Source organism: Chroicocephalus ridibundus, chromosome 10 (genome assembly GCF_963924245.1).
Source record: "Chroicocephalus ridibundus chromosome 10, bChrRid1.1, whole genome shotgun sequence".
NCBI classification, from domain to species: Eukaryota; Metazoa; Chordata; class Aves; order Charadriiformes; family Laridae; genus Chroicocephalus; species Chroicocephalus ridibundus.
In genome coordinates this window covers 11,235,645-11,262,060 of record NC_086293.1, presented here as the reverse complement: position 1 = coordinate 11,262,060, position 26,416 = coordinate 11,235,645, and the positions used below count along the sequence as shown (strand labels likewise).

At 40.0% G+C, this 26,416-nt stretch overlaps 1 protein-coding gene across 2 annotated transcripts; it reads right to left on the bottom strand.

Moving 5' to 3' along the window:
• Window positions 1-1,173: 1,173 nt before the first annotated feature.
• Window positions 1,174-24,974, bottom strand: CRBN (cereblon). 2 transcript variants are annotated; one of them, XM_063347986.1, is made up of 11 exons: window positions 24,625-24,974; window positions 21,042-21,151; window positions 20,674-20,876; window positions 19,751-19,900; window positions 16,164-16,326; window positions 13,237-13,299; window positions 12,450-12,534; window positions 10,667-10,782; window positions 7,697-7,761; window positions 6,001-6,132; window positions 1,174-4,727 (listed from the first exon to the last, which is right to left on the bottom strand). In XM_063347986.1, exons 1-11 carry the CDS (start codon window positions 24,689-24,691, stop codon window positions 4,544-4,546), a joined length of 1,338 nt encoding a protein of 445 aa, XP_063204056.1. In that variant the 5' UTR covers window positions 24,692-24,974; the 3' UTR covers window positions 1,174-4,543. The 2 variants fall into 2 exon arrangements, with proteins under 2 accessions (XP_063204056.1, XP_063204055.1); XM_063347985.1 differs by having other exon boundaries at window positions 1,175-4,727; window positions 21,042-21,154; window positions 24,625-24,970.
• Between the last annotated feature and the right edge of the window lie 1,442 nt (window positions 24,975-26,416).

Below are 26,416 nucleotides of genomic sequence, written 5' to 3'. Positions count from 1 at the left end.
ATGGGCAAAGCCCATGGCCAGCTGCAGGGCTTCCGTGAGAGCAAAAAATTCTGCGCTAGGACAAATCCTGCACCAGCAGCGCCGTCTGCATGGAAAACCAGCATCTGCGGGTCCCCGGGGCTCCCTGCCGGGTTTCCTCTGGCACAAAGACAGGCCAAAGCGCCCGCCAGGCCACCTGTGTGTGTCTGCTTTGAAAACATTGGAAAACCGAGAGAGACAGGGAGTTTACTCAAAAATTAAAGTGTTCAAGCAAGTCAACCGAGAACTGCTTGAGAGCCTGCAGTGGAGTCCCGCGCTGGGCTGTGTAACTCCGTGCTGGGGACAGACAGGAGTTAGTTACCACCATCCCGTAACTAATTCTTCCATAACATTGGGCACCATCATCCATAACATGTGACACTGCTCTCGGACACACTGTGACTACCTTCCAAAAGGCAGAATAGACAACACGGTCTCGGCTACAAACCAGTAAGAGGGACACTTTGAAACCAGTCATATAGGAGAAACTAAGTTGTGTTTTGAGCCCCAAAGCAGAACCGAGCCCATTTGATACACTGAATTTACGCTTTCCAACAGCAAATTAGATTTTGGCACTGTGAGTTAAGCTAAAACTGTCTTGGTGATTCTTTGATAGCACAGTCCAGAGAATGTTCTCCTAATAAAACTGATGAATAAAGCAGATTCCTGGGACGGATTCCTGGTGCTGCTGGTTGAACCACAGCAGGACAGCCCTGCAAGAACCATCAGCTCCATGGATAGAACCTCCAGTGCTCCACTTCCCGTCTTTCCCGGTTAAACTGTCCTTGGTACAGAACTTGGGACGCTGTATAATTGAAGTTAGAGGCTTGGGGGAAGCCAAGGCTTCAGCAGACATCTATGCAGCTTAAAGTTCTTTCCACCAGCGTCTCCGCTTCCCGTGGTTGCCACTGATGAAAGACTTACTGTTTCGATTATTAATTGGAATGACAACCTCCGCTCTCTCCATGTTATTTCTTACTTTCACCATCCTTTGCCCAGTTGAGTCTGCACGTTCTTTGAAGCTGGAACTCTTTCAGGTCCCACATTACATTTTGAAGCTAACCACTTTAAAACGTGGTGTAAACCCAAGCATTTTCTTTCTTCCCATCCCAACCATCAGAAAAAAAAAAAAAAAAGAGACCAGTTTTGAAACAAATTGAATTTTATTCTTTGCAAATGTTTGCAAGCAACAAGATTTTTTTCTGAAAAGTTGTCTCAAAAGACAGACAGAGGAAGAGTTGAAGCGGAGAACGTGCTACCCTTTCTGCAGCTTTTACAAAGCAATTAAACAAAGGTGAAAAACCAATGACAGGAACAGAATGAACTGCAGCACATACAAAAATAGCATTATTAAAAAACAAGCAGTCGACTATTTGGAACATGTTTTAGACCAAGTGTGCAAGTGTCCTATGTGATTCTACCTATTCATCAAAACTAAACAAAAATAGACGAAAACTTGCGATATTACAGGCTCCGATTGTATGATGTCTTTACGCTATTGCAACGACGGCTTGAAAAATGAGCGGTTTTGTGCTGCACGTCCTCCAGCCCAGCCGAGACCTGCTGCCGCGCAGGGCAGTCCCTCTTCTGTCCCTACACACCGCTGTTTGTCCCTCCTCCCGCTGGCAGCCCCGATGGGGATGTGGCTGCGCAGCCAGGACACCAACCCCCACGGCTGCCGAATTCCTACAGCTCCGTGAAAAGGATGGAGATTACGGTGGGGGAGAAGAGAAAAATGATCCCTTTTGGCAGCAGCCAGCAAGTCAATCAATCACATTAATTAACGCATGAAGCTACATGCCAACCAATGAATGTAGTAAATGTATAGGAAATTACCATAACATGTGATTTCCTTTGTACTTAGTTCTCAAAAGCATATTATGTCTGTATTTGTCAGTAATAATCTTCCCCAATTCCAATCTAGTATAGTTTTCTCTCCAAGAAGGAGAAAAGCAGCATAGAAAATGTTAACCACTGTCTAGAACCACCCACGACTCCCCAGTCCCGCCGTCAGTCCCGCGCTGGACGCTGTGAGCACTCTCACACACGTAGCACCGTAAGGGCCAGCTGCGCTGGGAGGACTCAGCTTATTCGCAGCAACCCCAATCACACTTGTTTTCAACCTGGAAAGTGTCACGGATTTTGAAACGGCAAACATTACACAGAAGGTTAAGCAGATGGAACGGCATCATCAACAATAAAATTAAATTAGCGCTAAATTTACTCCTGACTTATCTCACTCGATTATATTAGTTTACATTTGACTATACATACACAATACCAAAAATATGCCTATTTTGTATTCAAACGTTGCCAACATAATGCCATTTTTAGTTGAAGCAATCCAAAAGATCTGGCCAAAAACCCAACGAGCTTATGAAGTTCAGCGATAGCTGAGAAAACAATCATTTGGAAATCCTCACTCACCCTTCCCTCAGTGGATGTTACATAGAATGGCAGCAGAAGGGCCTTTTAAAGCCCCCTCAAACTTCTTGCCACCCACAAGCCCTGCTGAGGGTAATGGCAACAAGAGATACTAGATAGCTTGGAGGGAAAAAATAAACCATGTCTACAGCTAAGAGGCGTGTGTGTGTGTTTGTGTGTACACACGTGTGTGTATGTGCAGGGCGGGAGGGGAAAACCAAGTACAGTTTCAGTGGTTAGCCACGTACAGAGGTTTCACAGTCTCACTCTCACACTAGTGCTTATCATTTCAGCCTTTTGAAAGCTTCTTACAGAAACATAATCAAAACACAGAATGTTTTCTTGAAGAAAATGAGCCATCATTCACCCTCTATTTGTTCAGAATGATATTCAACCAAGTATTGCTTTTCACAGTTCACTGGCAAGTCAGAGCACTGCACAGGAAATTAAATGCGGTATTAAAGACGCCTATGGAGAGAACAAAAGTTATCACAGAAGCACAGAGGTAGAAGGCTTCACAGAACTAAACCTGAGTTACACAATCATTAGTTTCTACATAACTAGCACAATAAACTACCCGGACAGCCGCTCAGCGTCTTCTCACACCAGGGTACGTTTCGGCTGCGCGGTAGCAGGTACCACACTCCCATTGAGATCAGCTCCTGGCAGAGGCTCTGCCCTGGCCTCTCCCTGAACTCACCTCTCCATGCAACGGCTGCTCGGCCTGGGGCGTGATGGGGCGTGAGCACGGAGCCACCCATGCCCTAAATCGTAACTAGGTTTGTGTCATTATATTTAACAATACAAGTTCTCAAAGCTTTACCGTGAAGAAATAAAGAGTGAATGATAAAGCTTCAAAAGAAAGTACACATACTGGAGAAATCTTCAGTTTCCATCACCAAGGTGCGTTCTGAGGGGAAAAAACCCCAATAAATCAGTGGCAAAAGCTGCCCCATTTTGGCAGCCGAGTTCTGTAGCATAGACAGCACTTCAGACAAAAAAAAAAAAAAAAACACTGCCTCTTATTTCTGTTTTATTTAGGAACTTTCGCTCTTTGCAAGGTAAGGGTGATAATGTGAAATTTTACTTTATGATATGAAAGTGTAAAAGAAAAAAAACTAAAGAGGTGCTGCCTCCCCCTTGTCAAAATAAGTACTACTGAAAAACGGCCATAGTTACGTATTTGAGAAAGTACTTCACACAACCCTGGACATGTATGCTGGTAAACTAATCTTCACAGAGATAATATTGAAAAGTAAATATAAGCACATTCAACAGCAAATGACAACATAGTTTATGTTCTGGGACTGAGTTGTAAATTTTGTATAAATAGTTTAAAATTTAAGACTTCAAAAGTCACATAGATCAAATAGATGAGACAACTTGTAAGGACCAAATACTTCACATGGGTTCCTTTCAAAGGGCATCCTGTAATGCAGTTGTTGTGGCTGCAGGTAGCAGGATGCTCTTGATCTGCCGGTTACAACTCTGCCACTGCCATTACCAACACAGTATCGGCCAGGAGAGAGACTTCACCTTGTACTCTCTTCAATGGTTATTCAGCAAATATCTGAGAAACAGCACGAGCATAAAGTGTGAAGTACTCCGCGTAGTTAGAAACAGGGATTCTCAGCAAAACCACTTTGAAATATATTATGGAAGATACTCCCCAGCAAGTAACTGGTATCTACCATCATACATACATTGCATAAATTATACTCTGTTTATTTGCGATTTGTTTCCCCCTACCTTCTCTCACTGCAAGTTGTTAGCAGTAAACATTTTCTGAAATTATACAAGGAAGGAGAAAGTTCAGTCTCAAGCCTGCCCAGATGGCTCAGATCGATTTCTCGGTGTCTCACGCCACCTCCTCTCCTCAGTTGACATTTAAAGATTCAACCTGCAGTTCTCAGCGTGTCTGAAACAACAGTAATATGGATGCGCACCAAACCCAAATGGAGCGAGCCGGCTTGTTTGGTTGGTTTTTGTGTGTGGGTTCTTGGGGTTTTTGAAGTTTACGTGAGCATCAGAAGCAGAACTGAGCAGATGCACTTAAGAGACAGACGACCGTCTGTTCATCTCCAAAGCAGGGTACTAGAGATTACAGGCAGAGTAACGGTGATCTATCATGGCCTGAGTCGTCCTCTGCTTCTGGAATCCGAGGCAGGAGAGCAGACCGCGTCAATCCCCAGAATTTCTGAGGCGACATATCCTTTTTGGTAGCTGTGAACTTCCATCCCATATGGTTCCCACAGATTCTGCACTGGGCTACAGTCCAGGCATACCTACCAAAAACAAACCAAAAGGTTGACGCTAACATGTAAGGAAAAGATATTTTAAACATACTGGAACACAGCTAGCTCATCAGGTCAGAAGGTAATACTAGTCTCAAGCTAGATTCTCAAAAAAATCTTTGGGAACCAACATGCGCAGCTCCCACCTAAAAACTCTGCAGATCTTAAAAATCAAATCAAATCAAATCAAATCAGCCTTCAAATAGAGAAAGCAACTCAGCGTTTTATTAGCACAACACTTCAACAATGCTGTGTGCCTTAAAGAAGAGTCAGAAAATGGTTCTCTAAGTTACTTAATGGAAATAAAAATGATTTTTGCACTGCTCCTACATTAACAGGGAACTGCACTTTCCAGAGCAGCAGAGTTTTTCTTTAACAGTTTTAAAAGACTGAACATGACTATTTCAAAACCCTCATAGAAGAAAAGAGCTGAGAAAACATGTAAGGATGAGAAAAATTAACTCTACATATTATGAGGCACAAGTTTTCTTCAGGGAGTCTTAAAGCGCACGTGCCTTGTGACAGATATGCCATACACCCTCCAAGTCATTACTCAGTGCTATGTGATAATCTGGAAAAAAAACATCATCTAGCCCCACAAATTAAACTTAAGCTACCAGAGAGGGATGACAATTTGATGAAATACCTGTCATTATTAGGCAAACTTCGACAGCTTGACAGTTAATTCTGCTACTGTTTCAGAGAGCCAGACTAATTTAAAAAAAAAAAACAACCAACCAAAAAAACCAAACCCAAAGGTAATCAGATTAATATAAATCTTAGTAATTATTAAATTCATATAACATTTATTCAGTTTTTGAACTAAAAAAAAGTATTTCAGTAGAATAACTGCATTCATATATTCTGATTTTCATTTACATTTTATTTACTTTATGATCAAAGAAAGCTGCGTGGAAACAACAATTATGATTTCAGTTGCAGCTTTTACAAAACTATAGACAAAGGAAGCGAAAGTCCCAGACAATCAGTAGCCTGTTTTTAGCTCTCAGTTGCTAGACTATATTTTAAAAAATTAGGACTTGCACATTTTTTTAAAAAAAGATGAATTCTGAAAACATTCTATCTGAATTTTTTATTTTATTCTGTATTTTGGAAAAGTCTAAATTTCCTTTCCTGTTTTTCATATGAGTGAAATGATGACATATGTTTCAAAAATTATATATTGACTATTCCAGCATCACAGGAATACATTTACAATGAAATTTTGAGTCATTTACTAATAAAATTTCTTTTAACTTATTACCCAGGAAACCAGCTGTGCTCTGTTGATGGCCGTCCATTGAGATTCAAGTTGCAGGCTTTATATACAGTAAGGGTTTCATGGATGTACCCATGCGGATTCACGTATGCTGCCATGGGTCCACATAAGGATAAACTACAACACAAAATTAATAATTTTGTCAGAGTTCAAAGAAGAAACAAAAAACAAAGGCTGCCAAATTCAAGCAGAGGAAAAACTCCCAACCATCCTTAAAACTATTTTCCAGAGCAAAACAATCACTTTAGGCTCTTGGGGGGTGGGGGGGGGCGGGAGGGGGGAGGAGTACCTTTAATTATGTTACTAAAAATGGAAAGAAAATAGATACTAATGTAAAATATAATTGGTCAAATTAACTTAGAATTGTAGAAATGTAAGTGTCCAGTGTTATAAATCTGACGCATTCTTCACTGACATAAATTATTCCTGTTACCTACTTAGGAAGTCCCTACTTCAGAAAAGGTATTTAAAAAGCTATTATCAGGAGCAAGGATTAAAACATTCCTATGGTCAGATGAACCTTGCCCAGCTGTTTGTTAAAGGGGACAAGTGACTGAGAGCACGGCTGGCAGGGTGCTATGGAAACCACCTCATTTAAGACAGTTATTAATCTTTCCCTCACAGACTTACAGCTCAGTACAAAAAAGGGTACCTGACAGAATTTATTTTACTTGCTGCTTTTGAATAGCAGCTTCCAATAAACCCAAGTAACACCTATATTGCTACTTTTAAATCTAACTTTAAAAGTAAGCAAAAATGTTAATTTATTACACTAACTTCTCATCATTCTTCTATTAAAATATATCACGGCGACACAGCAGGAATCATCATTTCTGGAATGCACTATCTGATTAGAAGATAAGAAATGGCTTTTAATTGCCACATCAGGTTCTTATCACAGTGATAAAGGAAAACTGTGGGGAGTCTGGCTTTGTTAAACCAAGACATATTTGAACCTTCCCATTATCATAGGTGATGGACAGATATTAGTCATTCAAGATTAAAATGGTGACAAGAGGGCCAGAAGCAGCAATTATTTGGAAAATGTATAGTCTTATTGTTGAACATTGCATACTGTATAGGTCAAATACATAATGGGAACATACTGCCTAGTGCAGTTCTTAGGATTAAACCCTATATTCTTAAAATAAAAAAGGTATCACAATGCTTAAAGACACAAATAGGCAATTTCCTTGCACGACGACATCCTGGGAGCCTATCTATACCTCCCAAATAGTGCATTTGAATCTGCTGTTGAAGCTTGTTGACACACAGAAGTCGGGATGAAGTGCTGAGAAATGAAATTTGGGATGTCATGAACTTTATTCAGAAATAATAGGACAAAACTTTCTACGTAACAAATTTATATTTCAAAACTCACCGCAGAGTGAGTCTTTCTTCAGGGGCAAGGCGCTGGACTAGGCGGCATAACATGGCCTTTCACACTAAATTCTGTTACAACACACATGGTGATGTTCAGATTTACTAACTTTTTATTAAAAAAAGCTTAAAAAAGTAACCTGCTTTGGTTTCTAAAGAAAATTCCCTATAAATATTTACTTACATTTTATTAGAGCTGTGGAAAACACAGTAGTTATAAGACACAACATAGCTTAATCTGTTTTGCTGCACCGATGTTTCTAATCAAGAACCTCCCAAAGTTTAAGAGCAACAAACTCACCTGAATATTTCATTCTTGGTAGTTATTTCTGTATCTTGGCATTGCTTACAACAAAGAGATGTACACTTGAAAAGAAACACAAAGAGCATAATTTCATTCATTTCCAGACGTTTGTCAGCACAGTGGTAAATAATGAAAATGTCTCTCCTCAGAACAGATTTTGTACCAATATTTTGGTTTATTTGGGCAGCGGTCACTTATGTTTTCTCTTTCTATCAAAGGATAATTTTTTTCTATGCATTTTACTTATTTATGGTAAACAGTAATTGTTATCTAAAAGAAAAAAAATTTTTTATATACTTTTTTCTCCTCCTCCCCCCCAAAAATCCATACACAAAAGAGGATCTGACTACACAAAGACAATAAGAGAGTCAACCCCCTAAGGTCTCTAAAAGCTAATTTAGAAAAAAAACCTTTGCTCTTCTAAAATACAACACAGAAAAGGTAGATGAGTACAAATGCAATTATTAAGTCTTTCTAAAATTTGAGAGTACTGTAGATCAAAGGGTTTAATTTCCTCACAAAAAATATGTAAGGCGTATTGATCATTCTCTTAAAGATTATAACGAATTAATCTATCTTCTACAATTTCTAGAAAGTAGAATGAAGCAATTCATCACTGACATTGCCCAGAAAATAAGCATTTAAATCAGCTTGGTGGAACACAACCGCTAATTTTCAGGTGTGTTACTTCTACCTCCTTTTAAGGGTAATGCATATGAAATTACCCCACAAAAATGATCCACTATATTCTGGAACAAAATCCTGCGCCTCGGATCTTCACTTGGGCAGTCCCTGTGTGAGCCTATGTCGTTTTAAAACCTCTACTCAGATGCTCTGGGTTTGTTGCTGCATTTCAACTTCCTCCAGCTCCTGTCTTGCAGGTGACAGCGGTTCTGCCCACATCTTAAACGCACTGTCTACTGATCTTGGAGACTGAGGGAGGAAAATTGCTCTCCTATACACATACTATTTATCATACAACAGGTCTCTCCCATTCTTAAAGCTCACTCAGCCTTTCTCTCCTACCAGAGACCTTTAACGCCTACTATTGCTCACTCTTTTAAATCATGCTTACTCACAGATTTTAATCTAATGCTTGTATATCCCTCTCAGAATCCAATTTAGACAGCTACTTAATTCCATCCTTCCATTTCCAAACCTATCTAATTACTACAATTAGCACTCTCAGAACACTCAAGCAGAATTCACTGAAGTGTTATACCTATGAGTGACATACATTGCTTTAAAAATAAGCACAGAAACAGTAAACTGTCCTTAATAACAGGAAAAGCTATTGAAAATACAATACAATTCACTGATATCAGGGACAAAACAAAGTGGATCAGGTCTTATGATCAGTCATATTACTGTAAATTACATTCTGAACAATGAAACATGTTAAGTCCGACCTTCTCAAGCAAACCAAAACATATGCTATGTGCCAGAGCTCCCCTTCTCATTGAAGAACCCTGCCTTGAAAAGAGCGGATTTGACCAAAATAAAGTTCACTAGAAATTGTAAAAAACTGTAATGCACTTACCATTCTCACATTGATATAGAACAGTTACACACATTTAGAGAATAAAATGTCACATGTTGATCAAGAAAACACCTTTTTGGTGTAGGCTAAAAATCAACTGTACCTTGTATTTTATGAGGTTAACTTAAGTCCTCTTGTCTCTTTGGGATTTATAGAAAACATACAATGTACTGAACATGAACAGTTCTTAGTGGTACCTGAATATCAGAATAGTTTCAGAGTTTCTGACTCAGGACAGACAAAAGAAGTTAAATCCGATTACAGAGCCTCACACAAAATTCCTGTCCATTTTTCTCTCAGAATTTGGAAAAAAATGTTTTCTGTCTCCTTTTCTCTGTATATTCTCTTTTAGATTTTTGGTGCATGAACTTTGGGAAGAGGTACAGTATTTTCTGGTTCTCTTTTCCCCGGAAACAGACAGTACTGTTTAGGCAAACAGGCAAAAATTCCACTGCTGTGTATCCAGTAGACAAACACAACGGTGACTGGGGTTATGTTATACTGATGTTTGAGACAGTACGTTGGTACCCCCAGCAAGGTGAGGGGCAATCAGGATGTATATAGCTATTCTTTGTGATGTGAATGTATTAACAAAATATTCATTTGTCTCTCCATTCAGGAATGGAATAGTAAATATTCCAGCTACCACTATCAAACATGGAAACAAGTTTACAGTTCAAACTTATACCAATGGCCCTTTTCAGCATTTTCTCTTTGGAAAGAGAACAGCAATCTGAACTGCTGCTGGAGATGCCGTTGCAAATGCTGTTCCTAAACAAGTTAGATTCAACAGGAGGTTGTATGCATTATTATAAAGAAATGTTTTATGTAACACAAAACTTTAATGTCCTACATTAAGTGGCCATGCCATGGCCATGGCAATGGCAAGAACGGAAGGGAAGACGATTTTTTTAACTTTTTAAAAAGGTATTGTCTAACAAGTCAATATGTGTCTTTTCCAAAAAGCTTTTCAGCCCAATACTTAAGATTTATACTCAATACTACAAAGAATTATCTTTTGTTATAAAATCCACAAGTTTGCATGGCACAATACTACGTGATTGCAGTGTATTATACTGTCAATATGGGGTTATGATATTCATAAGATGGTTATAAGCAATGTTGGACTTCTAGCACCATCTCTTGGCTAAAACAGTGCTGTGAGGTGTTGAAATACAATTTCTTACAAAAGCAAATGCTATTACATGTTTCTCCCTTGCTGCCAAACATAAAGTCTAGTATTGAGAGAGAGCATTTTCTTTCTTGAGCAAACTTTTAAAGGGGAAAGAAGAAATAAAAGACCATCCAAATTCACTCTCTAGAAGTATTATTTGGAAATTTCATACATTTTTGTTATAGATTGTAACAGTCAGTCCTACTTTTTTTTATGAGAACAATTTAATGACAAGTAAAGAAAAAATACTCACTTTGTTCATAATATCTAATTCACACCGGAGTCGCTGAACAGCACTACCTATTTTAAGCAACTGTATACGTAATGCATCGTCAATTGGCAGGCAAGCAGCAACTCTGTAAGAAAAATCTAGAAATAAGAAAATACCAGGCTTGTTAGAATTTTAGAGAGAATTAAAACCTGCTACTTCCACTCAGTTACAGATAAGAGTGCTAAAACTTAGGTTTTTAATAGACTTTTAGAGGTCATCTCAGTACATCCTTCTGCCCTAAGGCTAGATCATGCACACGTAAAATCTCGTCTAAGATATTTGTCTAATCCACACTTAAAGACCACTAGTGATGGAGACTGAACAATGCTGGTAAGGTAATGTATTCTAAAACCAGAACAGACCCCTGGAGAAAATTGTCTAATACAGATTTCCATGTTGTCAGTGAATTACTGGTGGTTATCTTATGCTTGCACCTCCTCTTTGTTTATTGCAAAAAGAAAGACATGCTTTTTTGAGGGAAGGAAAAATTAAAGAAAAAATCCTAAACATACACCTTCTTCATAAATGACAACCAAGTTATATTACTCATGTTAGTACTAAGAAAGTATTCTTTATTGTGAGAAGGAAAAAGACATACTCTGTATACACCCCGTTCTGGAGGTTTTGGAGGTTTTCTTCCACATTTAAATGCAGATCAAAATTAGACCCAAAAATATTCAGTCAAGAAGACAGAATTTGGGGTTTTTTTGGTGTTTTTTGTTTGGTTGTTTTTTGGGTTTTTTTTTTTGTTTGTTTGTTTGTTTTTTTAGTTTTAATATAATAGTAAATTCTCCAGCAGCAACATCAATTGAAAGGCACAAACACAAGAGGTAGTGGACCTTAGTAAAGTCATTCTTTAATTTAGCTAACAAAAATCTTGCTAAGATGGAAATCATCCCATTCCTCACAGCCTGAAAAAGAATTCAAAAGCTGAAAATTAAAGTCAGCAAAATACCAGTGTGCTGTGGATCACAAGAAAAGAAATGTCAAAAAAATACTGGATTTTTTTGCTTGTTTTTGGATTATTTCATATGCTTTCTATATACGGTCCTTCAAGCAGCACTCCGAGCAAAGCAGACGGGAAGTACTTTCAACCGCTACTGTGGGCAAATTGGAATTAGAGTTCCATGTAGATCAAAACTATTGAGCCCAGCCCTGCTGCTTAACTGACTTTAATTGAAAACTGCAGTTTGAATTTCCCCCTTATTAGGCATATGAGAGTGTACATTGGAAAGAACATTTTTCCCCTTAGAAAGGCTTCAACTGAAATTTCCGTCTTATTAGATACTAGAGACCTGCAGAGAGAAGAGACTTGTTCACTGGGCCATAACCCCAGTGCCTCCTCAGGCATGATCCCAATGTCTTTGTGATTCAGTTACTAGTGCTATTTTCCCTCATGTTGGATAAGAGGTAACAAGTAAGAACAAAGAGATTATGCATACTAACGCTTAGACTCACGTAACAGTAATTTTAAAAATCTAGTATGCTTTTGGTTCTTGTTTTCTGATGAAACGTATCACATTCCTCCCGCCATGGAGCACAACATGGTTCTACTTCTTTTAGTGAACATGTTTTGGCACAGTTGGAGGATGTTCATGTCTTTAAAAGCTCTATCATCCTTTTGTCAGTTAACCATCAAATTTATTGGAAACGAACTGAGGGATGGACTACCAATAAAAAGTAATTATCTAAGCCTTGTTTTCTTAGGAACTTAATAAAACACCCAAAACCCAAATTTGAGTTCATAAGCTCAACAACATCATACCTATTGGGTTTGTTGGAAGAGATTCATCTTTAAGATTTTCATCCCATTCATGTAGCTGCCTCTTGACTCTTTCCATCAAGGTTTCCTTTTGTTAGAAGAAAAGCCTAATTTAAATACATAGGTATTTCTGTTTTCTTAGGAAAAAAAAAAAGGAAGCAAAATGTAGAGTAAGCTATTTTCCCTAAGTGGACATTAGCTTTTAAGACTTACAATAATTACAGACTCATTTTGTATCTACATATTTTAAACTAAGAGCAAAATAGGATGGGAAACGGGCCAAAATGAACCAATGGCCCACGGTGGTTATAACTTTCACTTGAGATAAGGAGACAACCGTTCAAAGTCTAGACCTGTACAAACGAGATGAAGGCTAGCCTCCTCCCTATTTCTGCCTCTCTTACACCAGTTCTTTTATGTACTGGTATACATACGTATATAAAGAAATATGTACTTTTGAAAGAGTAAACCAACTCCAAGGCTATCCAGCACCCTGGTGGTTAGGACACTCACCTGGAGCATGTGGGACAGAGGATCAAGTTTTTGCTCTGAGACAACACAGCAGGAACCAGAATCTCTGTTATCCACCCCAGACATGCTCTGGCATGAGGGAACAACTACACAGAGGGGGAAGACCTTCCTCCTCTTTTCACAGTAAACTGAAAACTATACAATTTAAAAAGTAACTTATGAGCCATCAAAATTAAAGCTTTTACTTTATCTGATAATAAGATATTAAACCATACAGAACTAATTGTAGATGATTTGGTAATATACAGGGTGAACTTACAGCATCATATAGAGAGTAGAGCCAGGGAGGCCAAGATGTCAAACTTGCACAGTGGAACTTCCTCTAAAACCAAAACCACAAATATTTATTCATTAGCAGAACAGTTTAGGGACAGTTCTTGTTCAAACAAATAAAACAGAGGAGAAAGATCTGATTATTTAAAGATACAACAAATTACCAGTACTTCAATGTGAAGATTCCAAACCACTTCTCAAATACATTGAGAGCTAATAAAAGACTTCTGTACAAGACAGAAAATGTATGGATTTTCTCAGAAAACCTGTCTCAGCATTAAAAGTATTTCCACTGTTTAGTAATAAGAAAATATGCCTTTCAAAAGACCATCTATCTGAAAGTTAGACAGTTCAAAAAAATTAAGTACTATTAGGTAGTGCATCTGTTCCTTAGTCTTCACCAATTGTTGATACTTCAGCAACCATAGCAAACAATTAAAAAAATCTTCAGCTTGTGTATAGCTTGTGCATATCCTGCAGACAAGAAACCCTAGATTATAACTGCATTCCTTAACCACCAAATTTCCAGCAGTGTAAGGTTATTTGCTTAGTTAACCAGTTCCCCACAATGACTTCAGAACACTCACATTTACAGGTTTAGGCTAATAAAAATCTAAAAAGCAGTATACTACATAACCACATTGGTTTCCAAAAGAGCATCTCAAATTGTACTGCTGTACTCAAATACTTATAAATTAAATTTTAGTTGTCCCTTTGAGGGCAACTATCCTTATTTTACAAATGAGAAAAATCAGGCAATGGAGACTAAAATCCACAGCAAATAAATGGTACTTAGAAAAAAGAATTCAGGAACACCAAAACTCAAGCTACTGTTTTAATTAGCAAGTATACTTTCAGTAACAGCTGACACAGGGGTCAGCTCTTGTCTGAAGCAGAAACCATTCTTAAAATGCAACTTCTATTTTCTGAGGTACAGCCTGTCACATTGGAAATAGTCACTGACATCAACAGAGCGATGGAGGTCAACAGGACAATGCCCCTACCCTGGAACTGCACCTCAGTCCACAAAACATGTTCTTCTTACAGCACGTGCACTATGTTTCAGCTATCTATCAGATGATAGCTTGGAAAGGGATTTCTGCCCCCCCCCCGAAGTGTTTCTGGGCTTCTTAAGTCATAGACAAACTTGTTCAATACCTCTGAGAATCAATAGCTCTTTGTTATTCATGGTTGGGGATTTTTGCTTGGTTTATTTGGGGTTTTTTTTTTTGGGTACAGAGTTCAAAACCACTAAAGAAAAAAACCAAAGCCAAATCTTAACTGCATCTGACAGTGAGCCATTGCTAAGATTCTATATTAATTTCCGGAGGTAGTTGCAAAGATCTCTACTGATACAGAAGACTTAAGAGTATCTTTTCTTTTATATGCCACCAACCAAAACGGTGGGTTAAATAATAAATAAATAAGCAAGCCACAATTTTAATTTTTTTCAAAAGTCTCAGGTTGCCCTGTTTCACCACATCCTCTCCTACTGACCTCAGTGCTAACTCTTGTCCCACTAACCTTACTGTGCATATTTCTCCACTGTTAATGACAGGTGGTCTTTGAAACACCTGCGCTGTGCCTGAGAACAAGCTAGGTTTGCACTTGAAACGCTTTTGCAGGTATAACTATCCTAGTGCGATACACTAGCATGGCGCTTATTATGGGAACATAATTTATCCCAGGAAAATTATCCTTCTGACAGTACATTTTATTTCAGACTCCTAAAGGAAAACGCTGTACACTGGTAAAAGTGCACATTCACTTGTATAAATGCATCTTTTAGCACCTTTTAAACAGCACAGCTGTCTCTAGCACAAATCACACCTTATTATTCCCCTGAGTAATGCAGAAGTTTGTAGCTTAGGCCTGGCATCAGCTGCTTAGGACTCTTGAAAATTCTGCCCTACAATCTTAGTGTGAATTCCCCTCTGATTCCAAGTACTGTCACAGCTGCAGTGATGCAAAAACAGTGTAAACAAGCGAAGACAAAATTTGTGCCAGTGAAGCAAAAGTAGAAGCTGATTCCCTAATGCCAACACCAACGTCTTGATAATGATTATTTCTCATCTACTGCTGTTTGGGGTTTCTTCCTGCCCACCTCCAAAACCAAGAGTCAAGTAGTTAAAGTTCTGGAAGCTCTAATGAAATGTAAAGTCTGCATACTTATTACAACAGCAGATCCACATTTTCTGTAAACAAGTAACTGCAGGTACAGAAGTTTGTCTTTTAACTGATGCAGGTTTTAAACAAAATTAGCAAACAGAATTTTGTTTCCAAACTAAGACATTACAGGTCTTCTGTTTCATCACTGGAATTTGGGAGTCACCTCTAAACCACCTCTGCTCTTTAAAAACCTCTTCTAGCTGTATCAAACAGTTACAGAGAAACAGTTACAAAATCCTCTGTACTTTCAAAACCAAGCCATTAACACAAGTACAAAGCAAGAACACTGGCACCATCAACACTGATTGCCAGTATTTTTAGTGTCAAAGTAATGTCAGTAAAAGTCAAGATGCTTCTTTGACCTGCCTACAAATTAAATCTTATAAAGTGACTGTTTTTTCCTCACTAACACTTCTTCATCTACAAGCTTTACCAACCGGCTTGCTCTCTAAAGCATTTTGTTATGTAAAAAAATAATTTGTAATGTTACATGTATTACTATGTAATAATATTAATCTAATAATGATGTAATTAAAACAAAAGAGAACTTATAATACAAATCATGTATTTCTCTATAGTTGATAGCTGATAAACAATCACACAATATGCGACTAGAAGAGGAGGTTGGCTTCTAGCATCCCAGTTGGGCATCGTCCTCTAAAGATGAAGAGATGGAATTTTATATTGATTTTAAAAATATCATCAAAAATTAAGAAAACAAAACACACACAACTAGCTTCTAACCTTTTGATATTTCTGCCACCATTGACGTATAGCTCGGTCCTGCCACGATGTAGGTTTCGAAGAAGGAAATATATGGCATCGGCTGAGAGACTGCAGCTGTACTGCTGACATCGTTGAAGGCAGCACTCGCTCAGGAAGGATCTGTACTTTAGCCTGCTGGATTCTGATAAAAGAAAAAAAAGATGAGATATACACGAGTTTAAAAAAAATGGATTTTACTGCTTATAAAATATAGCCTTGTGTAATAGATTAATCACTACATAGTACTATAGATTTTAAGCAGTAATCCATTTAATCTGATTTTTAAAGTTGTACCAATGTAAATCAAATTACCTCAGGGAACATACAGCGTAGCAAACCAAATACATACTACTCTACAACACAGATAATCTCATCCCCTTGGCAAATTTATTGAAGATACTGCACTGGACTTTGGTATACCTAAACTGAAGACAGAAGCAATCACTACTTTTCCTTTAAAAACCAGAATTAGCTGCCTTCTGAATATTTTTTGCACTGACATATAGAATTCTACAAAGATCACTGCTTTAACTTTTTCAGCAAAAGTTTCTTTGCTGTTCGCCCGCCCTACGCACAGAGTTAACTACCTTCTCCATGGGATACAATGGGCTGTCTTTGTATTCCAGAGCACTAGATATCTGTTGGGATTGTGGTGGACAGAATTAAAGACAGATTGGCAGTGGCAACACAGCAGAATATTCTACCATCTCAGCATTGTATTTTTAGTTTTTTGTCTCCTCAAGTTACTTTTGGCGTAACCTAATAGTCAGCTATTACATATCAAACCCTCAGAAAGGAAGTTTAGCTGAAATGCAGTTTGCTATCTTCAAACCACAAAAGCTTATGTGCTTAGCTAGAGTCCAAAATCAGCAGAAATAGGATATAGGCTCTGATCATCTTTTAATATCCTAGCATCAACCAGCTCGCCTATTCGGCAAAGAGTTCAGCAACAGCTACGTGGCTACTAAGAACACTGTCTAGCAGGAAGGGCTTTACATTTTACACAGTATTATGCTTCAGAAATCCTGAAATATTAAGATGAATGTCATTAAAAATTTCCAATTTTACTCACAGGGACAACACTGAACTCTTTGAACTTATTATAAATTATAAAATGATGTTTTGCCATAAGCATTTAGTAATCAGAAACACCAAGAACTACTGAAATTTCCTTCTTGCTAAGAAGCTCAAATTTTTTCCCTCTTCATCAAAAAGTATTTTAGACTGGTAATGCTTGTTTCTGTTGTTAGTTGCCTTGAATACATGAAAATTGGAATATGATTGTAATGAAAATGCTTTATGTGTACAGATGGAACATTAAATTCTTCTTCTGTCTGATTCCCTTCTTATGTCCCCCTGATGTACGGACAAAAGTGGCAGCAAACTGCCACACTGCCAGGATCACTCATAGAAAGAGTTGGTACATTGGCACAGGAGTCTGGAGAGCGTCTCAATCTGCAGAGAGGATCATTTCCTCTGGATGAACTGAAGAACACAGGCTCACGTCTCTGAAGTGCACTGACAATACCAGGAGGTTCAAGTTCACCCATCACTCCGCAAACCCACAAAACATGCAGTATTTGAAAAGTAGAGTAACTCTATATAGTTTAAGTCATTCCAACAAATCTAGAGCTTGCCATGATGAAAAAAAAAATCAATCTCCCCTCCTTTATTTCATACATTTCATAATTCACATGTATGAATGAAACTTGTGAACTTGTTATATAAAAGTGATCTCTGTTAGTCAGTGGATATAAAATCATCACAATAAAATGCTTTAAAAGCACAACAAAATCACTGTACATCTTAACTGCTTCCGGATACTGAATTCTCAGCAACAATGCCGTTGTTACTGTAGTTGTCCTAGTGCTGCCATCTTGTGACCAAGCCATGGTTTTTCTAAGCAGTAAAATTTGGATTATTTGTAACCAGATGTTAGATAGTGATAAATAGCAAGTACCACACACATTCTTAACTTCTTCAGCTGCAGGTCGTAAAAGCATACGGAAATGCTGAGCTCAGACTGTTCCTAGGCCTCTTTCTAAGGCAAATACCACTACACTGAACAACAGCAGAATACAGATGATTAGCTTTAGATTTACAGATTTGGAGTAAGATGTTATATGCCTTGCCGAAAAGATTACAAAAACCTCTAGCAATTTTGCTAAAAACTGTCACATGCTCACAGAATCAACATCTGGAGCCTGTATCTCTGGACAGTGACACTGACAGAAGTTCAGGATGCAATGCATGGTGCAGACCATGATGTCAAGAAGAACTTGAAAACGACAGAAGACTCAGCATACTCTTAACTAAGCGGTAAAGGTCTCAGTCACTTTTATAAGCGGACAAGGGTATTAATTATAAAATGTGATAAAACTGGCTAGAAGAGGAGCCTCTAAATATTACAGGTATCACATTTCAATATGGAAAAGAAGAGGACCAGAATACAGAAGAGAATACTCCTATCAAAGCTGATTTGTGTGTGTTTGACAAGCACATGAAAAGAATTGTTCACCAGTAACAGAAGTAGCACTTTTCTATGAGTGAAGAATCAGTCAACAGCCAGAAAGGGAGAGATAAGACTTGCCGAAGGTAAGGATGTACTCAACTGTGACAATGTTTAAAATAAACAAGATGTAGTATTTGAGAAACTGAAAATGATGGGCTGCTTGTAGTTAGCAAGAATCAAGAACCTGTTTTCACATTAAAGTATTTTTCTAGAAACCTCAGTGTACTTCTATGTTTTACGAAGAGAAAAATGAACAAGAGAAGTGACTTGTTTCTCCATTATTATTACCAGACTCCAGTCTTCCCCTTTCATGGGCAGCTTCTCTCACCACCACCCCTCGGGCACAGTTACTGTCCTCTCCATATCTGAATCATGCAGCTGAAACCTTCTGCATGCTGTTGAGGCTCAGCAGTTAAAGATCACTCCAAGTACAAAAACAGACAAGCATACTGTTATTAGCTGTAGTGCAGACTCTTGCCTGCAGCAGTTCAGAACTTTATCTGCAATTGCAGCTCTGAAGTGGAACACGTCCAATGCAGACCACTTCTAGAAAGGTCTCCTTTCAGAAAATGAAAGTTACAATTTTTCAAAGGAGTGGAATCTGGTTGCTATCAGAGAGGCTTTCCACAAGATAGCAGAAGGCACACACTTGATATTGTATCCTCTCACTTCACATCTGGTTTGAAACCGGGATGTGAGAGATTTTGAAGTAAAGCTTTAGAACTTATAATGCAGACAAATCATCACCTTCTTCCCAACTTAATTTTCATAAACAAAGTAATTCTGACAGATGTTTTCTCACACTCACCGAATCAAACTACAGGCAGACATTCTTTAGACATTTTTATAGCAAAGTTAACTAAACATGAGTCTTAGAACAGGAAACGTCAGAAGTCCTTAATAAACAGAGAAGCTACTGATTAAGCATTTGATTATTATCTATACTGATTGGTCAATTGTGCGACTGAAAGGGCAGATGCACCTGCGGTAAAGTGTAAATGTTTTGGTGAATCAAGATTTGCAGTATGTAAAATCAAATACATCGTTTTCTTACCCATCTGACTGGGTTCTTATTTCAAGCACCTTGAACCTCTGTCTTCCTATTGCTTTCACTTTGACCGTTTCAATTCCATATTCCTGCTCTTCTCTGTAGGCATATATTTCTGCTGTTGTTCCAAAATGTGCTTCCCTTTCACGTATGTTACTAAAAGTAACAGAATTAAAAAGGTTACCCACACTTGAAACAGCATTGTTCATTCAGATTTCAAGACTTAGTCTACCTGCACTGACTCTGCATGATTAGTCTTATCAAAAAGAGTAAATTTGGTAAAATACTTTCAACTAAGTGCACTCATTATTTTTCCATTTTGAAAGCAACTTCTAATGTTTTGTTTGGCTGGGGGTTTTTGCCAGTTGACTTGGTTTTATTTTAGGGTCTAGAGGTGAAATTCTGGGAACACAGGGATCATCTGCATTTGAAATGCAGATACTGAAAGTACAATAATTTGTTAGACTGACCTTCTACAAATAACTGTTCCCAACTAATCCCATAATTAAAACCATAGTATATCGGAGGAAGAGGGAGGAATATTCCCAGCTTATTTTGGCACAGATTAACCTTTATTTATTCTGCATTTCTATCACCTCTTGTCTCTCAACTTCATTGAGAAACATTTGTCTGTGCTTGTTAATTTATACACAAAACAAGCAAATACACCTTTACAACAATACAGTTCTCAAAACAAAAATCTGATTTTTAGTTCAGATCAAGGCTTATTCTTTAAGGAAAACAGAGCAGTTCATTCAAACAGTTACTGAAATCGAGACGATGCTCAAACAAAGAAAGCAGATCAACACTGCAACTTATGTTATTCACCACAGAACTGATGGAACCATCTGCTTTTGATTTAGTATCCAAAGAAATTGTGCTAAAAATACATGCTGCATACCACCAGTAAACGCACTCGTGTATTTTACCTGTATGCAAGAACAGCAAACGTTCTGTCTTTCTGAATTAAATTCCGCACCATGCTAACCTCTTGAGGGCGAAAAAGCTGAAGAGGTAACGTCTGTCCAGGAATCAACATCACCATCACGTGGGGCAACACTGGAATCACCTGACAGCTGTCATCATCATGCACCGTTCTTCCATGAAACTCTTCCATATCAGAACCTAAATACTGAAAACAGCAAGTAAGGAAATGACAGTAGTATAAGAGGTTTTGGTGATGTACAAGGATAAAATAAAATTATGTTTTTGGCTTAAGAACATTACAATAGAGTTACACAAAAACAATCAAAATCACTTCAGGACACATTTAACGGACAATATATAAAGAACATACCACATGTGATGTTGGCAAACTGGTATCAAAATTAATGACGTTTGGCTTTTCAGCTTCTTTACTATCTTGATCTTCAACTTCCATTTCATTGTCATCCTCTTCCTCGCTCTCTGCTAATAAGCACATACAGAATATTGTGTGGAAAACAATCACCAAAGACTAAGATACTGAGAAAAATCAGAGAATCACAGAAATGCATTCAATATTCCCAGGCTACAGCCTTTCACAGGGAAGCAACTTTCATTTTTGTAAACTTGGAAAAATAATTTTCTTGCTGTTACAGCAAAATCACCATTCTATAGAAAGAGTCAAAAGCTGGTAATTTATTTTTGAAAGGCCAAAGAACAACTTTTCTTGGAAGAAAAGAACAAACAAATTCTGTCAGTTCAGATTTTCACTACAGTAGTATTTCCGTATCTCAATTCTAAATGTCTTCTGTTTGTACACTGGGATGCCAGATAACTTAATTTCTTGTAGGATGCTGAACACAGCGCTGGAAGTAGTACAAACCTGAACAATATAACTCCGACACACAAAGCAAGCGAGTTAAAACTAATCTGAAGCTCTATATTCATGCACAGATTCTTGCTGGTATTTTAGGCAATTTCACTGCTGTCAGCCTCTCCTGTGTGTCTACCAAACACACACACTCCAGCACAGGCACAAACCCAGCAAATGCAACTATATAAGGAAGCAAATAACATGACCCTGCACAAGAATTTCAGGTACAAAACAGTATTTAAAAATTACTACTTTCTTCCCATTTCTCAGTTCCAGATGTCAATTCTAAAATTACTTTCAGGGAAAAGGACCGTTAAATTGTCAGTATATTTTATTTTGGAAACACATAAATAGTGCATTTATCTGTATAAACAGTTAGAAATAAATTTAAAAAACATACTGAAGATAACAGAAAATATACCTATCTCTAAAATGCTGGTTTCCCTGACTGTTTTGTGCATTCCCATACAATATATGCCTATACATAATCACCCCAAACAAATGCAATGTAACAATATTACTTGATCCTATTCCTTTTAGCACAAAACATCATTTATACACCATACTCTATCTAAAATAGATACATTAGATATATTTGCAATCCAATCTGCAGGATTCTTACCCAGTAGCTGCTGGGTAATGGATAACCCCAATGGTGCTGAAAAGCATCAATTAGATCTTGAAAGCTATTATATTACGAGATAGGCAGAAAAATATCTTTACAACAGTCTATCTAGTTGCCTGCCTTTGCAATTAGTATATTCTTAAGAAATAATCCAGAGTTGAAAATTTAAAAGGTGGAGTGATTATCTTATCTGAAAGGTACTGTAGGCAAATCTTACAAAAGAAAGATGCTCCAGAAGGAAGGAGTCTTCCTTTAGAAATGGGAGCACCACCACTCTCTTTCACTGAGATCTTACTATTTCTGAGAGTGAGAGGACAAGAGAACAATGAAGACGACTTTATAAGCTGGGTGGAGAACCTTTTCTTTCCCTCTTCAGTCTTTAGGCACATTTGTTAAACGTATTCTTTACAACATGTTCAGTCAATGGCCTTCTTTTTGCTTCATCTTTTTTTCTTTTTTTTTAAATATTGCATAGCATACAGAATCTTCTCTGTAGGAGACACGACATGCTGATGTTATGGCTCCATCCTATATTGTATTTATCTCAACAAGAAATGATCCAGCATGACAAAAAAAGAGGTTAAAGACTCTCTTTGGTGTTTAGCCTAATTACAGACCTTAAAGATGTAAGACATCACCTTCCTAATTACTGTAAAAAATATTCCATTTCTTTATGAATTGCCTCTTCCATTACATTCAGTTAGGATCCCTGATCATAAATGACTGCAAAATGTTTAAGACACACAAAACAGACAGCATTTTGCTTAGCTTGAAGGAGGGAAAGAGTAGGAAGTTTTTTGTTTGGTTCTGGGGCAGCAGTGCAGAGGAGGGGAGGGAAGCTGACTTCATAAGAAATTATATTCCAGTTTGCATGCACTCTCATCAAATTGCATCAATCATTATCAGTTTTAATAGCCTTTTAGAGAGAGGCCGCTTCACTTGTTTTCTGAACGCAGCAGGAATTAACAGCAGTTGATTAGAAAGAACTGTGCCCTGCAAACTTTTGCTCGTTCTTGCCAAAAACGCACACTGGCTGCTGTGTGGTGGCAGAGAGGAACGATGACTCATTTTACTGCAGCAGCACCATGTGAATGTCAAAAAAACACCACCATCTTCACTCTCCTCCTCAATCACACTACAGGAGCAGGAGACGGACGGCAAAAGAAACTGCATCTTTTACACCCTTAACTATACATAATTTTTGTTGATTTTTTTTTTTTTTTTTTTATTTCAAGACTGGCAAGACCTCCAGATCACAGAAACAAGGGAAAGGCAAGTGCTGAAGGCACCCTGCATGACAAAGCTCATACTTCCTTCGTGGCAGGTCAGGCATTCCCAGACGCTCATCCTGGCCCACTAGCACTACCAAATCTACTTTCACTTTTGTGTAGAAATGAGGAAATATGACTCTCATTTTAAAAAACCCTGAACAGGGTATGAAATACTAAGGCTATATTATTCTAAATATACAGGCATAAAACGCTCATAGAATTTCCTCTTATAGAAAATGACACTGGTTACTGGCAAGACTTACTGTTACATTCTCCTTTGCATGCTTATTCTGAAATAACATTTTTTTTTTTCAGCTTAGCAAGAGCTGCTTCCTGAACCATATGATCTCCTGTCAGTTTGGAGGTACTATATGCTAAATCAGAAAAAATAAACGTTATTATGCAATAGGTATCGACGTGAGGAATTACGCTGCTGTATGTGGATGGACGAGCCAGGCTGCTCTCCGAACTCCAGCAGAAAAACTGCAGCGGCCTGGAGAGCGTGTGGAATCCAGCACTGCCCTCAAATCCCGTGCACAGCACCTCTGGCTCCCCTGCTTACTGATGGCATTGGAGAGCATTTAAATTGAGCGGAGACTTTCTAAAACAACAAATGTTTTCCTCGGACTTTTTGTGGCTTTGCAGAGGTCCACATTTACAGGGAAGAGTGCCTGCATTTGCCTGCTTTGGTGGAAACTTCACAGCACGTTTCATCTCATCAGTTGCCCAATGCCTCAACACCCACTCTCTCTTCTTCCACTGCAGAGTCATGGACTCAGTCAATAAAAATAATCAGTTAAGACACAGACCGAGCGATGGCTCTGCCCTTCCGTGGGCCCTGTCTGCTGAGCCCAGCTGCCGCAAGCCCGGGCTGTAGGCGGCCAGTGCCAGCAGCGGGGCTGGTTGCCGTGGGGAGACTGCAGCGCCATGAGCCGGGGCCTGCACCGCCTCCCGCCCCCCCCGCCCGGCTCCCCACAGCTCCCCTTCTCCTCCCCGGCCCCGCTCCGCCTCCCCTCTCCCTCTCCCCACACGGCCTCCCGCAGCCCCCACAGCTCCCCCTGCCGCCCCACGCACCGGGATCCCGACCCCTCCCCGCCCGCCCAGCCCCGGCCCGGCGCCTCCTCCCCGGCTCGGCCCACAGCCCCACCGGCTGCCCCCCGCTCCCCCAGCCGGCCGCGGCCATTACCGGGCACCAGCTGTAGGTGGTTCCCCATGTTGTTATGGGGCTCGCCACCTCCTTCCTCGGCGGCCATCGCTGTTTACCCGGAGAGGAGCCTGGGAAGCCGGCGGGGCGGGGGGAGGAGGAGGCGGGAGGAGGAGCCCGGCCCGCCGCCGGAGCGAGCCCGGGAGTCGGGGCTCGACCCGGCCCGGCGGCCTGTGGCGGCGCTTCTCGGGGAGCCTAGGGGCTGCGGGCGGGGAGGGGGCTGCCCGCCAGCTCCCTGGGCTTTTTGCCGGTCCGGCCCTGCTGCCGGCGGGGGTGTTTTATACTGCGGGCCCCGACAAAGGCTTCGCGGAGCGCCGGCGGGAGGGACAGGCGGCGACGCGCCGGGCTGTCCCTCAGCGCCGCGCTGAGGCAAGGGCGTCCGCGGCGGCACCGTGTCCCCGGGGAGGGACAGGTCCTCCGGCTCCGCCTGGAGGTCCCCGGGGCGCCGGGGAGAGCGGGGACGAGGCCGTGCGTGTCCCTCGAGCCCCCGGGTGCCGCCTTTCCCGGGGGAACACGGCCATGGCTGAGCTCGGCAGAGCTTCCCGCTGCTTCTCTCCACAGCGCTCCATGGCCGAGCCGTGTCTGAGTTCTGGGAGGGGATGGATGTGAATAAAATCCACGGTGGATCACCTTTTGGGTGAAGGAGGAATTCTGAACATAACGATTAGTTACATACAATCCCAGCAGAGATCCCTGAAGGGGACCAGATCTTGCCAATGGGGAAGGGTGAGCCAGAGTGCAGCCAGGGGAGCCATGCTTGCCATGGGGAGGTTGAAGTGACCCATGTTATTTGTGGGACAGATGGCGGTACCTCTGCACAACTGACACTGCTGGGCCTCTCGACCTGCTTCAGGCCGTCCCACCAGCCCATCACCTCCCCTCTGCTCCTCAGGAACGCTGCTGGGTGAACACTTAGCAAGGGCTTCCAACAAGGGCTACCTCCAGAGTGGTACTTGTGCCTCAGAAAAAGATCTGGGTGGTTGGCAGAGGATCTGAGGTGCATCCATGACAAGTCTTGGGAGGAGCAGCTGAGGGAGCTGGGGGTGTTCAGCCTGGAGAAAAGGAGGCTGAGGGGAGACCTTCTTGCTCTCTACAGCTACCTGAAAGCTACCTGAAAGGAGGGTGTAGCCAGGGGGGGTCGGTCTCTTCTCCCAAGGAGCAAGTCATAAGACAAGAGGAAATGGCCCCAAGTTGCGCCAGGGGAGGTTTAAGATGGATATTAGGAAAAATTTCTTCACTGAAAGGGTTGTCAAGCATTGGAGCAGGCTGCCCAGGGAAGTGGTGGAGTCACCGTCCCTGGAGGGATTTAAAAGCCGGGCAGACGTGGTGCTGAGGGACATGGGGTAGTGGTGGGTTTGTCACTGTTAGGTTGATGGTTGGACTGGATGATCTTAAAGGTCCCATCTAGTCTAGTCTAGTCTAATTCTATTCTATTCTAATTCTATTCTGCCAAACCTCAGGCGTGCTGTATGTGGTGACACTTGCTGTGCCTCACTGCTGCACAAGTAGTGGTTTCCTCTCTTTGAGAACTGAGATTTTAGTAAAAATAATCTTTTACTCAAAAAAAAAAAAAGAAATAATATGTGTTTTGTAGTGCTGCTAAAAGAAAATGGTTGAGACTTGTCAGCGAAAATGGCAAAGTGTTGTCTTGGTGTGAGGTTCGTGTGATCACCAGAAACGGTTCAACTGGGATGCAAACCCAGCTGATAGACCCCACAAAGTCAGTTTGGTGGGGCTCCCTCCCTCTGCCCAGCTCTCACACAAATGCTCTGTC

Coding starts and splice junctions, on each gene's coding strand:
- CRBN (XM_063347985.1), bottom strand. CDS start 24,691: ATGGCCGCCGAGGAAGGAGGTGGCGAGCCCCATAACAACATGGGGAAC. Junction 13,300..16,163: donor GGTGGCAGAAATATCAAAAG/GTTAGAAGCTAG, acceptor TTTTGGTTTTAG/AGGAAGTTCCACTGTGCAAG. Junction 7,762..10,666: donor AATTAGATATTATGAACAAA/GTGAGTATTTTT, acceptor TTTCTTTTCAAG/TGTACATCTCTTTGTTGTAA.